The 17,235-nt window shown below is 43.7% G+C and overlaps 1 protein-coding gene across 9 annotated transcripts in view; it reads right to left on the minus strand.

Moving 5' to 3' along the window:
* Tmcc1 (transmembrane and coiled-coil domain family 1) overlaps positions 1-17,235 on the minus strand; it is a 173,501-nt gene that overhangs the window by 37,247 nt on the left and 119,019 nt on the right. Inside the window, exon 1 of one of the 9 annotated variants that reach the window (XM_015495049.2) lies at positions 10,208-14,387. The exons of the other annotated variants lie outside the window; for them this stretch is intronic. Within the exon in view, the coding sequence (XP_015350535.2) occupies positions 10,208-10,234 (27 nt within the window). The 5' untranslated portion in view covers positions 10,235-14,387. Of the gene's footprint in view, positions 1-10,207; positions 14,388-17,235 lie in introns of those variants that run through there. 9 annotated transcript variants of the gene reach the window in all.

Here is a 17,235-nt window from a genome sequence, read left to right on the forward strand (position 1 = left end):
GTTACTGGTCAGAACCTTTTAATGTTACCTTAATGATTTATTCTTTGGTGGCTATATGAGGAAGTTCTTTCTCTTTCTCCTTAAATTACTTTTAGTGTGCGATACTGCCTTGTTTTAATTATTCTTTTCAGATGCTTGACATCTTTAACTTCAATTAAGCATGACAATATCTTTAGTAAAGGAATCAATGAAGAGGATGACCAGGACACCCACTATCTTGAAGCAAATCATCAGAGACCTTGTTACAGGTTGACACCTCCTCCAACTCAGTAATCTTTTCATTCATTCTTTCAGTCATTCAGTTATGAATAATCGTAAATTATTTTCCCTGAAGATATCAAAAAAATTGTTCAATGCACTGTGGAAATCCAGATACCTTGTCCTCAGAGTACTTCTCATCCACCAGCACAGTAACCCTGCTCATCCTTAAAGAGGCACCAACTATGCACACAAGCAGGTCAGGACTGATCAAGAAGATAACTGAATCAAACGAGGAAACTCTTTGTAGAGGACATCAAGACCAGAGAATGCGTGCAGTTTATGACTCAAGTATCTAAGAACCATCCAAAAATGTATCACTTTGGGGCTGCGTCTCCCACTTGTGAGGTACTGGGTTCGATCTTCAGCACCACATAAAAATTAAATAAGTGAAATAAATAAAGATATTGTGTCCATCTTTAAAAAAAATCTTGAAATCATGTATCGCTTCATTTAAAAAATCTTTGCTTTTGTGTTAATGTATATTCATGGACATGATGTTCATTTGAACACCCTAAAATCTAGAGCTCATGACAGGTTATCTAGTAAATAGGACCTTATCTTGCATATGAGAAAATAAAATCTCAGGCATGTTAACTGATTTCCCCAAATTACTATCTAGCTGTGGCAGGGTTGGAACTAGAGAAGCCAGGTTCCTCCAGCTGCATCTCTCATTAATATCACACCTCACTGGAGAGTTAATGAGGCCCTAGTGAAAACGCAATCTTCAGTCCTTGCCTCCAGGGGGAATATGCTCACTCTGACTGGTCAGAGCCACAACCACTTGGTCAGTGAGAACCAACAAGGTCTGCCTTACTCTAATCTTGTTTCATGCCTGAAAGCAACTGAGAAGAGTTCTTCAGATCTGCTGACTTTTTGGAGGCATCAACAGCTGTCAAGTACAAGTCCTGCAGTAGGCTTGATTCAACCCCCCACCCCCACTTGATTCCAAACTTCAGAGGTAATCTGGCATATAATTCATTCAGTGGAGAACAGCAATGAACCAAGTGACTAAGCAATTTGCTGCAGCATGCTTTGGGCAAACGTGAGATAAACAGGCAAAAATGGGATTGTTTCATTAGATAGGTGGTCTAGGGGAAGTTTACTATGACTGTAAGTGAGCTTCTAGAAATTGAAGAATCATCTGAAGTTACAGTCATAGTAAACTTCCCCTAGACCACCTACCTCCCATTTCATTCTCACACACTGTAGACTCTACCTTTTGTATTTGTGTGTGACACCTTGTAGACTCTACCTTTTGTATTTGTGTGTGACACTGGGGACTGAATGCACCCCTGCGCTAGCTACATCCCCAGCCCTTTTTATTTTGAGACATGGTCTCACTAAATCGCCCAGACTGGCCTTGAACTTAAGATCCTCCTGCATCAGCCTCCTGAGTCGCTGACTTGCACCACCAAGCTGGCTTAGCCTTCTTAATTTTTTAAAAATTAAAACAAACAAACAAACAAACAAACAAACATACCCTTAACCGCTTCCTATATTGCCCACTCTGTTCCTAACAGTTCTTGCTTGAGAATCATCTCAGAGCATTGGATCTTCCATTCAGAATACCTCGTCCCCAATGGCAGCTATTAACAGAATAAATAAAAGCCTTTATTTCTGGGGGTGGCGGGGGAGACTTCCTGTGAACTCATTTGATAATTGTGAAACAGGACAACATGGAACACAGTTCCTCATTAGGGGAGGAAGACAGCACCACTTTTGAGAGAAGGGTTAGGGGATTGTCAAAGAGAGCTGTTACTGAACTTCCCTGGGGCATTGAAACAAATTCTTCCCATTTTATTTTTAATTCTTTTTTTTTTTTTTTTGGCGGGGGTTACTGGGGAATGAACATCAGGCTTTACCTCTGAGCCACCCACCCCTCCAGCCCTTTTAATTTTTATTTGGGATAGGGTCTCACTAAGTTGCTTAGGCCTTACTAAGTTGCCCAAGCTGACCTTCTGATCCTCTTGCCAGCCTCCTGAATTGCTGGGATTACAGGCTTGTGACACTGCATCCGGCCCATTTTAAAATTATAGACAACAGTGAAACTTTTCTGTGTGTGTGTGTGTGTTGGGCGGGTGCTGGGACTGTTCCCCGGGCCCCACCCCCCACATGCTAGGCAAGCACTTTACCACGAAGCTACAATCCACTCCAATATTTCTATATCTCTTGGGGGAACTTCTGAGGGTATACTGACTGTAAATTCCTAGCTGTGTTTCAGAGATAGAAATGACCAACTTGCTCTTCCAAAAGATTATGGCAATTTGCACTACTACCAACAGTGCCAGAATACTGCCAGCTTTACCATGTATCAAACTTTTGTATTTTCATGAATCTGATAATTAAAGTGAGACCTTATTTTTACTTATCATTTTCATTCCTTAAATTGTGGGTAAACTTTTTGGAGAGGGGTATGGGGACCGAGCCACATACTAGTCTTTTACTTTAAAAAAAAAAAGGACACAATGGACTTTATTCATTTCTTTTGATGCGGTGCTGAGGAGTGTACCCAGTGTCTCACATGTGCTAGTCAAGCGCTCCACCACTGAGCCCCAGCACCAGCCCCTTTTCTTTTGTATTTTGAGACAGGGTCTCGCTAACTTGCCCAGGTTGGCCTCAAACTTATGATCTCTGCCTCACTGGGATTGGAGGGATATGTCCAAACACACCAAGCAAATTATGGGTAAGTGTGACCATCTTTTGATGTGTAATTTGATCATAAATATTTCCTCTTCTGTCAGCACCTCTGGACCTCTAAAAAGGAAATCTTTTATGAAGTTGCAATCAGGGTGCAAATAAAAGATGGTCAGACAACAACGATGATCTGCATGAGGTGTCAGTAGAACTGAAACAAAAAACCAAAACAACAACAACAAAATGAGACCGCTCCACTCCCAGAAATAACTCCCTATAAACTTTAATTGTCATGTCTCTGGAAATTGAACCCAGAGTGCTGAACCAGTGAGCCTCATTGCCAGCCTTTTAAAATTCTGAGACAGGGTCTCCCTTGGCTGCTGAGGCTGGTCTGGAACCCGCAATCCTCACTGGGATTGCAGGTGTGCGCCACTGTGCCCAGCCTCTGAACAGTTTTCCTCACAAATTTCCACTAAGAACATAAATACTATCTTCCCTCCAAGAATCAGCCCAAACAATTTGCATTTTCTACTTACTCTCTGGTTGCAAGCAAGCACTATGCTTTTTACTAAATGCAAAGGAGGGGCTGGGCTGTAGCTCAGCAGCAGAGCGCTGGCCTAGCATGTGTGAGGCCCTGGGTTCCATCCTCAGCACCATGTAAAAATAAACAAATAAAATAAAGGCATGCTGACCATCTACGACTACCAAAAAAAAGAAAAAAGAAAGAAAGGAAGGAAGAAAGAAAGAAAAGCAAATGAGACTAAAGCACACATTCTAACCATATTTCCTGGGATTACACATGTCAAAATTTCCTATTTTAAGTATCTGAAAACTAGTCCTGGGTGGTTTGGCAAATGGATTTTACATTCAAAAACAGGCTCTAGGTACATCTGACTGGTCCCCACATGCAGCTCCCGCCCACCCACTTCTGCCACCCTCCCTTCTCCTTCTCGCCCTTACATACGGGGGCTAGGACTGCAAGCATGCACAGGACAGTTATGCGAACAGAGGAATTATTTCTGAGCCTCTTTCTCTCTCTCTCTCTCTGTTTTTTTAAAACATTTATTTGTTGAAAGCCAATAAGTCCCCCACCCCCGCAGGGCCTCACATGTGCTAGGCAAGTGCTCGACCACTGAGCCACATCCCCAACCCTTTCTGTCTTTTCTGAAGAGAAAATGTTTTTCCTCCTGTCTCTGATCAGTACTGAGCAGAAGTTATTTCCAACTGAAGGTATCCTTCCTTCCTTCCTTCTCTAAATTTCTACATGTGTAATTTTTATGGTATATATAACATCTCACATTTGGTTATTTTTGTAAATTTTGCCATTTTCTACCTGAGATGATGAATCCCTGAGCTATGCATTCTTGAATCACAACAGAGCCTTCCACAGTATATCAGTCAGTTTTTACACTAAATAAGCTCATATTTGTAAAGCACTTCAAATAGCACCTGCACATTAGTGCCATTTAAGTTATTAAATAAATGAAAGAAATGGATCAGCTTTCCTTTCTGATTGACGCATGACCTCCTTAGCCTAGGAGGGTCAGGTCTGCCATCTTGGTTCCATTTCCTACGCTGGGCACTGCCCCATTTCTCTGCTCTTGATTTCAGGAAAGCCCATAAAAATTGTCTGAACTCATCGTTTCCAAATTCCGTTCTTCCTGTTCTCAAACATGGTCAAGTGGCTTTTCTCTCATTAGTCCATGTTGAGGTGGCTGCCAGATAACAATTTGGGAATAGAGAAACTCAGTTCTCAAAGGACGCGCCCCTGAGCCACTGAAATGCGGGAAACCCCCAAGAACAACTGCAACTCCCCAGCCACATGCTTCTGGCCCGACCCACTGCCCTGTGCCCCTGAAACACAAGGGGTGCGGGGAAACTGGCGGGAAGCCGTGCAGCTCCACCTGCTCCACATCTCGCCTGGACCCCAGCACTGTCCCTCTCACAGCCCACACCACAGGGCTGCTGCCTCCTCCTCTGGAGCTGGCCCACTTGTCCCCTGAGCGCGTGTTGCTTGCTCTACCCACAAAGGCATCCCTCTGGAGACTGTCCTCCAATCTCCCTTCAACTTCTATCTACCTTCTCAAATACACTCTGTCTAGGCCTCTGACTGGCAGGTGCTCAATAAAATTCTTTCCTTCAATGCCAAGAATCTGGCTGGTCCTGAGTCAAAGTCCCCCTCTTCTCTGGGTGCTCCTCAGTCTGTCCCTTGGAGACACCTCTTCACCCCTGACAATTCCAAAGACGAGTTCTTGGTTGTCTTCTTATTTGACACAGCTGATGCCGCCCTGTGGCTCCTGGGAAGAGCTCCCATGCTGCTGCATGTCTAGCCCACCACACCCTTCCCTCTTCCTCCTCCTCTGCTCCAACTGGAGTGCCCAGGGCTCGTGCTTTTTCCTCTCCCGTGTCTGTGCTCATTCATTTTTCCCCACCATCACGTAATGAGACACCTCCTTAAGCCATACTTTCCACCCAGGCCTGTCTTGGTCTCCTGAGCATCTCCCAGCAGCCTCCAGATTCACTGCCACTGTCTGTTTGACATTCCCACTTGGGTGCTCTCAAAGGGAATTTCTCTCTTGCCCACCACACCTGCCCACAAGCAGACTTCCACTGAAGTTAGTGACAGTCCATCTGTCCAGCTGCTGAGGTTAAATCCCTTGTGAGTCACCTATTTCTCTTTTTAATCTTATATCCAATTTACCAGGATATTCTGTTGGCATTGCCGTCAAAGCTCCTGTAGACCCCAGCCCCTTCCAAGTCCCCCCGTCTCCTGGAGCTCAGCCAGGCTTCTCTTTGGTCACCAACATGGCTCCCGTGCTCCGGCCTGCTCCTATACAATCTGTTCTTGGTATTCCAGCTAGCACGATCTTTTAAAAACCCAAGTCAAATCATGTCACACCTCTGCTTAAAATTCTTCAATGAATCTTTTACAGTCAAAGACAAAGTGCGCCCTTAAAGATGGCCTTCAAGGGCATGCCACACCTGGCCGTCGGTGTGCAGGGTGAGAGCCAGATTCATCCAACCTAGTAATTCCTTGTAATTCTCACTCTCCCATTCCTTTCATCAAGAGGTAGAATCTATCTGTCTCTCCTGGGATGGGAGACTGGTTTGACCATAGATTGCTTTGGCCAAATGAAATGTGAGCCACTGTGACGCAGCAGAGGCCTGGGCAGTGCTTGCTATGTTGGGGTGGCCGCTCTTGCTGGCCAAGCCCTTCGGCCCACTTCCACTTCAGCTCAGGACAATGTGTCCCTCAGCTGCTCACGGAGGAAGAGGCCCAGTGACATCAGCGCCAACAGCTAGCTGTGGGGAAGGGAGGCCACGTTAGACACCAGTAGTCCCACCACAGCCCCAACACCACAGCGACCCAGGGCAGGACCAGCAGGACAGTCACCCGGCTGAGCCTGGCCCAACTGTCGGACTCGCAGAGTTGTAAGCAGATAAAAGTCGTCTTAAGCGGCTGGACCTTGGGGTGGTGTGTTCCACGGCAGTAGCTACTGAGCCACCCTGGTCCCTATCATCCCTTCCCTTGGTTCTCTGGTCACAGCAACCTGGACCCCGTTCCTTTTGTACACTGGGGACACTCCTGCCTTGGCTCTGGCTGAACTTCTGCCTGCAGGGTCGCTCCTCCTTGAATGACTCACCTGCCTTTGAGGAGGCTCAAACTTTCCCCATTGAAAAGGGTGTCCGTCCCCAGCCCCAGCACACCCAGTCCCTCAGCTGCTCCCTGCCTTCTCAGCCTGGCCTCCCCTAACACGCGGCGTGACTCACTTACTAGGTTCATGACTTGTTGTCATCTCTCCCAACTAGAATGTGACTAATTTTCTTTCTTCCTTCTTACTTTGAGGTGCTGGGGATCAGACGTATGTGAGGCAGGTGCCTTGTCACTTACTTATTTCCTCCTAACTAGTATGTAGAGGCTTCGCCTGTTTTGTTAAGATAAACTCCAAGCCCATCTAAACCCCTAAACCACGGATACAGCAAATCCTCAGTAATTATTTCTTGAATGAACAAATTACTGGTTTGCAACCTTCAAGTTCAGACAGGATATACTGCAGCTGACATTTAATAATTTCTGGTATGAATTAAAATAATCGGTGACAAGTGTTTTTAAGCTTTAAGTCACAGTTCTTTTTTTTTAATTTTTAATTGTAGATGGACAAAATCTATTTTATTCACTTATTTTATGTGGTGCTAAGGATCGAACCCAGTGGCTCACATATGTGAGGCAAGTGCTCAACCACTGAGCCCCAGCCCCTAAGTCTCAGTTCTTGACCTTTGTTCTCTCTAGCATTTATACACTCTCATTAGCTCACTGATTTTATTTTTATTTTTGTGCCAGTGATTGAACCCAGGGATGCTTAACCATTGAGCTGCACCCTAGCCCTTTAAAAAAAAAAATTATACTTTTAAAATTTTGAGGCAGGGCATAAGTTGCTTAGTGTCTTATTAAGTTGCTGAGATTATAGGAGGGCACCCTGCGCCAGTGCTCACTGATTTTCAAGAGCAGATGAGAGGCACCCTGAACAGGGAACACCAACCGAAAATGGTCCTTTCCTCCCCCAGTGCTGTGTACCAGTCACCACCACCCAAATCACTGCTCCAGCTATTTCTTTTGAACCATATACAGTTAAAACTTCTACAAGGCTGGGGCTGAGCGGTAGTGTGCTCGCCTAGGCACTAGATTTGAACCTTAGCGCCACACAAAAATAAGTAAATAAAAGAGAGATATTGTGTCCAACTACAGCTAAAAAAAATTTTAAAAATTTCTACAAAATATTGTGGAACAATTGCATTGTTCTTAAGGGATCTGACCTTTAAGTGGCATTAGGAGACCCATGGAATGATGGGATTGAGGTCAAGCTACAGTTTGAAGGTCTACATGTGAAGGAAGGTTTTTTTTTTTTTTCTTTTGTGTCTTCCAAAAGTTTACTTTAATACAATAATACAATAACAGTATATTAACTTTTTTAAAAATAATTTTTAGATGTCGATGGACCTTTATTTCATTTATTTATACGCAGTGCTGAGAATCGAACCCAGTGCCTCAAACGTGCTAGGCAAGTGCTCTACCACTGAGCCACAATCCCGGCCCAGATTAATTTATTTTGAAAGCAGAGCATCCACATGCGAGCAAGTGATTACACATGTATGTCCTAAATTGCCACCATACACTTTAAGCATTTATATAGAAAACTCTGATAATACTCAAGGAATGCTCTAGAGTGTCGGTATTATACAAATGGCTTTAACATAAACGTAAAGATGTGTGGTCCTGCAGGATTACTGAGAATGCAAAACGAAAATTATTCATTTTTAGAATTGGACATCAGGGAATATTATAATCTTTTATATTAAAACATAGATGAGTTCAACAAATACAGTGAGCTCTACAGAATCCTGTTTAAAACACTCCTTTTACTTCCTTGAGCCGGCTACATTTTCCCCTAAAGTCTACCTTCAAAATGTTACTCTGTTCTTGAAACCAATGTTCACAAAGCTTGTTGCACCCTCATGCAAGAAGGTGGGATGTCATCCCCATCTAGAGCAGTTTGGTGTATGGAGGTCGTGACATGAAGAATTTCAGATGCAGGAGGCAAGTACCTCATTTCAGAACATTGTTATCATCATTTCAATGAGAATAATTTACCTGAGTTGATTGTTTGTTTGAAGCAAGGAACCAGTTTAACCTAAAACTGTTCACTCAGCTTTAGAAAACTCTCTACTCTGGAAAGTTAATGCAATCACTGGATACAATAAAACCTGAGGCAGGAGGATTCAAGTTCAAAGCTGGCCTCAGCTACTTAGCAAGGTAGGCTAAGCAACTTAGTGAGACCCTACCTCAAAAAAAAAAAAAACAAAAAAACTGTCTGGGGATGTAGCTTGGTGGTAAAGCACCCCTGGGTTAAGTCCCTAGAACTAATAAATAAATACAAAGGAAGGAAGGAAGGAGGGAGGGAAGGAAGGAAGGAGGGAGGGAAGGGCAGGCTGGAGATGGCACTCAGTGATAGAGTCCCTGGGTTCAATCCCCCTGTACCACAAAAAAGTTTTTTAAAGGGATTAAGTTATGTATTATGGTCCCCGTTCCCCAGTGTCACTAATGAAGAAAAAGAAAAAGGATGACTTCTCTTAGTGTTCATGGGATTGCCTCTCAATCTGTCCTTCTGACCATCGCATCCACCCTGAGGAAGCACTCTTAATAAAACAAGAGAAGTAAACTGACCTTTCTAACTTCAGAGCCAACAGAGATGTGCCAGGGTTCTTGAATCCAAGATTCAGAACAAACAGAAAAAACAGGATACAGACCAGAGGCACAAATCTGTTAAGAGAGTTGGCATTTAAATGATCAAGCAGAAGGCCTAAGAGAGTAATTCAATATCAAACATCACAGTGACAAATCTAGATCTCAAATCCAACTGCTCAATGACAAACAGTATTAATGTTCACTAACTTTGAAAAACTATAAAGGATCTGTTTATTTAGGACATAATCTCTTAGTACCTATGTATCATTTATAGAACCAACTGAAAAATCAAGGTAAGATCAAGCCCCCGGCAAAGCCTCTCCCCGGCGTGGGTGAAACGTGAGCCCTGGGTGTTGGGTAAAGCCGGATCATCTTCCCACCCAGCTGTGTCTCAGGCCTGCTCGGCTGATCTGAAGACACAAATTTAGCACTGAGATTTGTGCATGCTGCTTTAAAATTCACAAAACCATTAAGTCCTTGGGGGAAATACTTTGAAAACAAGAGGCTGAGTGATAAGAACCTCTTTAGAAAAAAAAAAAAAAAGAAAAGGGAGAAATATTTTCAAGGGGCTTTAACCCAAATTCTTATTTGTTATGCATGCCTGGCACTGTCCAGTTTAACCCTAGCCTCTCCCAAACTGCCAAAGGCAGAGGACACTCTTCTATTCACTGAAGGAAACACTTATTTTCTGGGAGTCCTCACCTGAGAAAGTGAGGGTGGCATTTATTCTACACTGTGCAGGCCATGCAGCCCGTGTCCCGGGGGATCAGGACACTCCAGGATGGTCTGAGCATGCCCATACGGCCAGAGCGCCCTTTGCATTCTGCTCCAACAGCAGTGAGAAAAATGAACAATGAGGAATCAGACCACACCATGCTCCATCGGCTCGACCTTACTGTCTTAAAATAGCTCATGCACCTGGCTGAGATCTGCTGCTGAAAACGCCGAGTTCCAGCAGCCTGGGTCATTCTCTGTCAGTCTATCAACCAGCCCCCGCTAAAAGCTGTAGAAGGATAGGAAGAGGGTTTTAAAAAGAAAAAGACAGATACACACACATATACAACATACGGTTTCCGAGGAGAGTGAGGGTTCCATGCTTGTGAGGGAGAAGGAAGAGGATTATGCCGAATAACCCTCAGGTTTCTCCCAGATTTGAACATGCTGTGCTGTGGCATGAGGTCAGCAGAGACTGACTCCAACCCTGTGAGGCTGGATTCCACCCTGACAAAGCAGTATCACTGTAATATGAAGCAGGAGGACCCAGGGCATGTTGGCAGCTGTACAGAATGGCCGTTCTAGAAAGTATTGGCAATTCCAAAACAAGAAATCTCTGCCGTCACATGAGATAATCTTCAGCCCAGTTAAGCAATGAGCAACAAAACCACTTTGAATCCCAAACCTAAGCAGCTCAAAATATTAAAAGGTAGGAAAAAAAAAAAAAAACCAAAACTTTTCTCCTTGAACCAATTTGTGCCTGGGGGAAATGAACAGGAAGTGGGAGATGTGAAGGCCGTTGGTTAATTGGATTTGTATCACAAACAATACGCTGATTCTGATCGGGGAGGAGGGAGGTGTGGCCTTCTGCTCCTGGACACTGTGACCTAGTTGAAGAGCCCCAAATCTTCTCTGTGACTTTCCTGTGAAGAAGGGAGAGTATTTTGAAAATATATTTCTGGTAATGGACGTATGCCAGGACTGAAGGTGTGCTGAAAGCGCATTCCCACCCACCCCAAAGGCAGACCTCACACCCAGCACCTGTTTCTAGTCCATCAAGAATGGATCCAAGCGCCTCAGAAACACTTCCCCCAAAGGAGAGGAACACTAGCAGATCTAGAGCAGGAAGGGAGCCGCAGAAGAATTTCTACCAAGAGAAAACAGGACAATACAGACACTCTTTCACGTATTATGGTCTCCCTGATATCATGAAAGGTCTATTCTAGACAAAAGTGACCTGTAGAGTTTCCGCAAATAAAAGTTAGCTAGAAATAGAAGAAAATATAGGACAATGAGACAAAACAAAAACCACATGCCTGCACCAACAGGAAGGCAAACCTAAGAACGGCCCATGGTTCAGTATGAGCTTGCGCTGAAGGAAGCTGTTGTCTAATAAACTGAGACTTATGTCATGATGCTGTTTGGAAAAATTTTTTTTTTTTTGAAAACTCTCATTACTTAGATCCAAACACTGAGGTGTGTCACAAAAGGATCCTGATGATCAGGTCCCGGTCTACCTTCCCCGTTTCATCTCCCTCCATGAACACTGTATTCCAGATGCTCAACCACCATTACCATGTGACAGGCAGAACAGTGGGAAAACAGAGAGGAGGAGACTTGCCCAGAGTCACGTGGCTGAGTAGTGGGGCTGAGATTTGAAGACACAGCAACACTCTGACTCTTACCTATTCACACCCTTGTCTATCACACAGTCAGGTCTTTATAGGAATCAGTGGAGACAGAAGCCACCAAAGATCGGAAAATGAGGAAAGTGCCAGGCGTGGTGGTGTACACCCGCAGTCCCTCCCAGCTACTCAGGAGCCAAGGCAGCAGGACCCCTTCAGATGGGGAGTTCAAGGCCAGCCTGGGCAGCACAGCGAGGCACTGTCTCCACCAATCAGAGAGAGGACGTATACCACTGTGGACAGGTGAAGAGCAGAAAAGAAAGAGGGAGAACCTGAGCTGAGCTGTTCATTCCCACATGTGAGGCCACTGCTCCAGGCTCTGGAGACAGCAGAGAGCAAACAATTCTAGCTAGGGAAGGCAGAACCTGCCTTCATTAAAGACATAACATGGCATCTAATTTGTGTGTGTGTGTATGTGTGTGGGTATGTATGCTCGGGACCTCACGTGTGCTAAGCACACAATCCACCTCTGAGACAGACCACCTGCTGCAGCACTGAACTTTTTTAAGTCTAAGAAACCCCAAACATCCCCAAACAGTAAAAAATGGTTACTGAGTAGTTTCAGATAAGGTAGCTTTAAAATTCCAGGTTATCAGCTTCTCACATTCTTAAATTTTGCTTTAGGTCACTTTATAGAGTTTTCTGAAAGAGTAATCTACTGCACAATGGACTTTTGTGTTATAACCAGACTATCAAAGGAAATTTTGATTCCTCGGTTAGAATGCACTGGGAATGGAGCCCAGAGAGATGGTGATTACCCATGGAAAAGGAACAATTGCATACTTTGAGTTCTGAGCTTGCTTTCTGTGGTCTGGGGAAGTGAACCCAGGACCTCACACACACTAGGCAAGCACTTTACCACACAGCAAAACGCCAACCCTTTTTATTTTGAGACAAGGTCTTGCTAAATTGCCCAGGCTAACCTCGAACTTGCAGTCCTCCTGCCTCAGACTCGGGAGAAGCTGGAATTGCATGTGTGCACCACTGCATCCGGCCTGAGCTTCTTTCTCAGTAATATTTTACCACAAGGGCCACAGAAGTCTGTGAAGGCAACACAACATTTTCCTGGTGAGGGGTTTTAATCCACTGCCAAAGGCAGGAGATATGAACCAGCATTTTGCTTTCTCCTGTGAACGAGGACAGAAACAGAAGGGGGCATTTGACAATCACAGAAATCTGTGCAGGCAGATAAGTCTCAGTATTCCACAGCTGCAGACTTCAGACCAAAGTGAACAGGTGTTCCCGGAGCCCACCAGTCACACTTCACCCGTGGAGAGGTGGGACTACTGAAAGCAGGGGACACTGCATCACTCCCTCTTACCCTCCTCAAAGTCCAACACGAAGCTTGGAGTGGTTCTGGATTAACTTTTTCAATGGGGGCTAACCTACGGGCCAGACACTGCTTTTGGGGGCACTTAGAGCTCCACATAAGATGAACAGGTGTTTGCTCTCTGGTGACTGTCACCAAGATCTTCTGTTCGTTACACCACCGTTTCTTGACATTTTTTTAAAACACATCCTCAACAGCCCTGCCTCACCCTCTGCATGTTCCTGCAGCCTGGAATATTTCGTTGGACTGTGCTTTTTGTAGTTTACATTCTGAAAGTGAGAATTACGTTGACTCTGCTTTTTTCAAGTTACACATCTTCATCAGATTCTAATATCCAGAGCCTCCTGGGAATGCTAAGAACCACTGTTCAATGGGACACCTCCCTGCCACGGGAAGCCCAGAGCTCTGAGAGGGAGAGGAGGAGATAGCTGTGGTGCTGGCGGTCCAGACTCCGCCTTCTCCAGCCCCACCTAAGTCTTTCCCACTTTGCCCTGTGGTCCCCTCCTAGAAATTTTGTTCTGACAAGATTCCATCCATGTCACACCAATCTGCTTTCTTAGGTCACCACTGCTTAAAGACAAAGGAATGAAGAATTGAACCAAACCCCCAAATTCCTCGATCTATACAATGTACTTGGTTTGCAGACAAGTTTCTGGTTTGGTTTTCCTGCCTTGCGCCTTCACTATGTAAATCCTGGTGGCTGTTTTGGGACAAATTATCTCTTTGAATGGTATCTGACTGCGTGACCAGTAAGGTTTCTTTCCAACCCCAGAATTAATTCTGAGACTGTGTGCAATGCTCTGAGAGCTCGTTTTGGAAGCCCTTTCCTTAGAATGAGAATAAAATAAATGGTGGGAAGAATTTTGGGGGAAACAGATCAGGCACACAAAGAACGAAGTCAGGGAGGTTTCACTTTTTTAGTGTAATTAAAAAATATTTACAAAGGTGTTTATGATCATCAAAGCTCTCAGAAAAATATATTTTCACTAGGTTTAAAATGATCATGGTTTCTATCTTTTTGCAATAACAGGCAGTCTTTAATTTCTCCCTCTTCGAAACTGCAGTTTTGTGGTCGCAATACAGTTTCGCAGCATCTGAAGGAAAGCTATGTTACAACAAAATAAAAAAACAATAGCACTCACCATCCGTGAGGCAGTGATCTACAGGTCCCCAGGGAGTTCAAACTCCAGTGGAGAAGCCTGGCGCAGTCCCCTTCCCACAGGGACTCTTCTCTTGGTCGTGTGACTAGCCAGAGCAAATAGGGCATTATCAAGAATGATGCCGACAGAGACCTGGGGAGCACCTGGAAACTGTGGGCTGTTCTTGAACACTCCAAAGAGCCCAGCCGCCCTGCTTCCAGAAAGCCCAAGTAGCCACGTATAGAGTGATAACAGCAGGTGAAACAAGGTCTCTGGCCAAAAGCCACAGCTCAGTTCTGAGTCAGCAAAGAAAAGAAACCGCTAGCATTAGCTGGGTGCGTTGGTGTGCACCTACAGTTCCAGCCACTGGGGAGGCTGAGGCCTGGTTCAGTCCAGGAGTCCAAGGCCAGCCTGAACAACATAGAGACCCTGTCTCAACAACAGAGAGAAAGGGGATGGGGAGGGGAGGAAGGAAAAGGGAAGGGAGAAACTTGGACTTGCGAGACAGTGACAGAAGGTATAGCATCCGAGCCCTCATAGCTGCAGAGAGGAGAAATAGTAGTATAGGAAATTGACTTGAAGAAATAATGCCTGGAAGCTTCNGGGGAAGAGGGGGAGGGGGGGAAGGAAGGGGACAAACTGCTAGCACGTGAGAAGGTTTTACAGTGAGTCTGAAAACCTAGGCAGAATAATTATTCCCTTGACTTAATTCTTCTTTTCCAACATGGTTTGGCTATTGTAGCTCTTCTGCCTTTCCATATACATTTGAGAATACCCTTGCTGTAGCTACAAAAGGTCCTGCTGAGATTTCTCATTGGAATTTTGTTAAATATGTGGATCAACTGGGTAAAAATGATATCTTAACTACGCTGACTCTTCCAGTTCCTGAATATAACCAATCTATCTATCTATCTATCTATCTATCTATCTATCTATCTATTCATTCATTCACTATCTATTTATTTAGGTCTTCTTTAACTTACTTCATCAGTGTTTTACAATTTCTGCACACAGATCCACACATGATTTTTCAATTTATACCTAAATATTTTTCTCTTGTTGCTTTTATAAATGGTACTTTGGGGGAGGGGGTTCCAATTATTAGTTATAAGAATACAGAAACTTGTTTTGTGTGCATCGGTACTTAATCTTGCAAACCTGCTAAACTCATCTAGTCCTTCTAGGAGTTTGATGGACTCCTTGGTTTTCTACACGAACAATTAGGTAACCTGGAAATCGGGGCAGCCTCACTTCTTCCTTTCCCATCTGTATGCCTTTTACTTCTTTCCCCTGCCTTATTGTACTGGCACTAACTGATGTTGAACAGGACAATGGTGAACAGTGCTGAGTAGAAATGGTCAGACAAGACAGTCCTACCCTATTCCCCAAAAGAATGAAAACATTAAGTATGAAGTTAGAGATAATCTTTTTTATATTGTTGTTGTTGTTAGATGCATTTAACAAGTTCAAGAGTTTCCTTCTATTCTAGTTTGCGGACAAGTTTTCAAAGGAGGAAGCTGTCACTGTTATGTGTCTTGGTACGACTGGTCCTTTTATCCTTTACACCTGCTGATTTTCTTTACTCTGAAGTCTACTTAGATATTAGCAGAAGATACTCCAGTCTTCTTTTGATTAGTGTTTCCATGGTATAACTTTTTTATCTTTGTAATCTTATGTGTATTATTTATCTGAAGTGGGTCTTTTAAAACAAACAGAATCAGATTTTCCCCCCAAATTCATTCTGATAACCTCTATCATTTCCTCGTGTGCTTATAACCATTTTTTTTTTTTTTTTTTTTTTTTTTTTTAAGACAAGGTCCCCCTACGTTGCCCAGGCTGGCCCTGAACTCCCCCTGCGGCCTTCCAGGTGGCTGTGACACAGGCATGTAGTTCCATGCTTAGCTCACACCATTTGTAGTTAGTGGACACTATTGATATGTTTGGACTTCATATATTAAGGGCTTCCATTTAATTGTTTTCTATTCTGTTTTTCTTTTCATTATTTCTCCCTCCTTTCCTGACTTCTTCTGGGTTATTTGAACATTTTTAGTATTTCATTGAATATTTGTTTCTGACTTTTTGTACAGTTTTAATAAGTAGCTGCCCTAGGTATCGCGATATTTATATATCGCATTTTACAGCTACTTAGAGTCGATATTTCACTACCTCAACTTGACCACGATCACAGGTTCTTTCACATTCCTCTCTATGTGTTATTTCTAAATACACTGAAACTCCCATTCTCTAATGTTATAATTATTTTGAGGGAAGAACAAGAGTACTACATATTATATTTAAGCAGATATCAATCATTTCTGTTACTATCTCTTCACTGCAGATGCCCCAAATTTTCTTTCAGTTCCAACAACTTCCTTTTAGTTTTGCCTCATCCGAAAAGGTCTCGGCTTCAACCCCATTGATGAAGGGTATTTTTGCTGGATATAAAATTGTGAGTTGACAATTCCACCCCCTCCCCAGCACATCACATTTTAATTTCACTCCTCCTGGCCCTAACAACTTCTGATGAGAAATCTGCAGTTATCTGGAGGGTTGTTTCCCTTTTCTGCTTTCAAATATTCACCTTTAGTTTCGGTGTTGCTATGATTTTAGTTCTGTGTGTCTGTGTGGGGTTTCTTGGTCTTTATCCTGTTTAGGATTTCTTGAATCTCCAGTTGGAAGCTTCCAGGCATTATTTCTTCAAGTCAATTTCCTATACTACTATTTCTCCTCTCTGCAGCTATGAGGGCTCGGATGCTATACCTTCTGTCACTGTCTCGCAAGTCCAAGTTTCTCCCTTCCCCCTCAAGTTTTCTCCCAGACTAGAGAGTCTCTCCTCGTCTGTCTTCATGCTCACCCACTCTCTCCACCGTCTTCACTCTATTGCTGATCTCCCCCAGTGAATGCTTTTCTGTTATATTTTTTCAGTTGACAAATTCCTATTTAGTTCTTTATGTCTTTCCTGAGAGTTTCCATTCTTTCTGTTAATTTCAGGAATTTTGCCCTTATTTGTTGGAACATTTTATAACAGTGGTGCTAGCCTCTGTCCGATAAGCCAACGTCCGTGTTCTCTTGGCATTGGTATCTTCTGGGTTTTTCCATGTGAGTCAATTTTCCTACCCCCCACCCCACATAGGCCAAGAAGTATTTTTTTAATTGTATCCTGAACATTTTGATTATTGTTACGAGATTTCTAGATCATCTTAAACTCCCATAGAGAAAGCTGGTATT

The sequence above is a fragment of the Marmota marmota genome, unplaced genomic scaffold, assembly GCF_001458135.2.
Source record: "Marmota marmota marmota unplaced genomic scaffold, marMar, whole genome shotgun sequence".
Taxonomy (NCBI): Eukaryota; Metazoa; Chordata; class Mammalia; order Rodentia; family Sciuridae; genus Marmota; species Marmota marmota.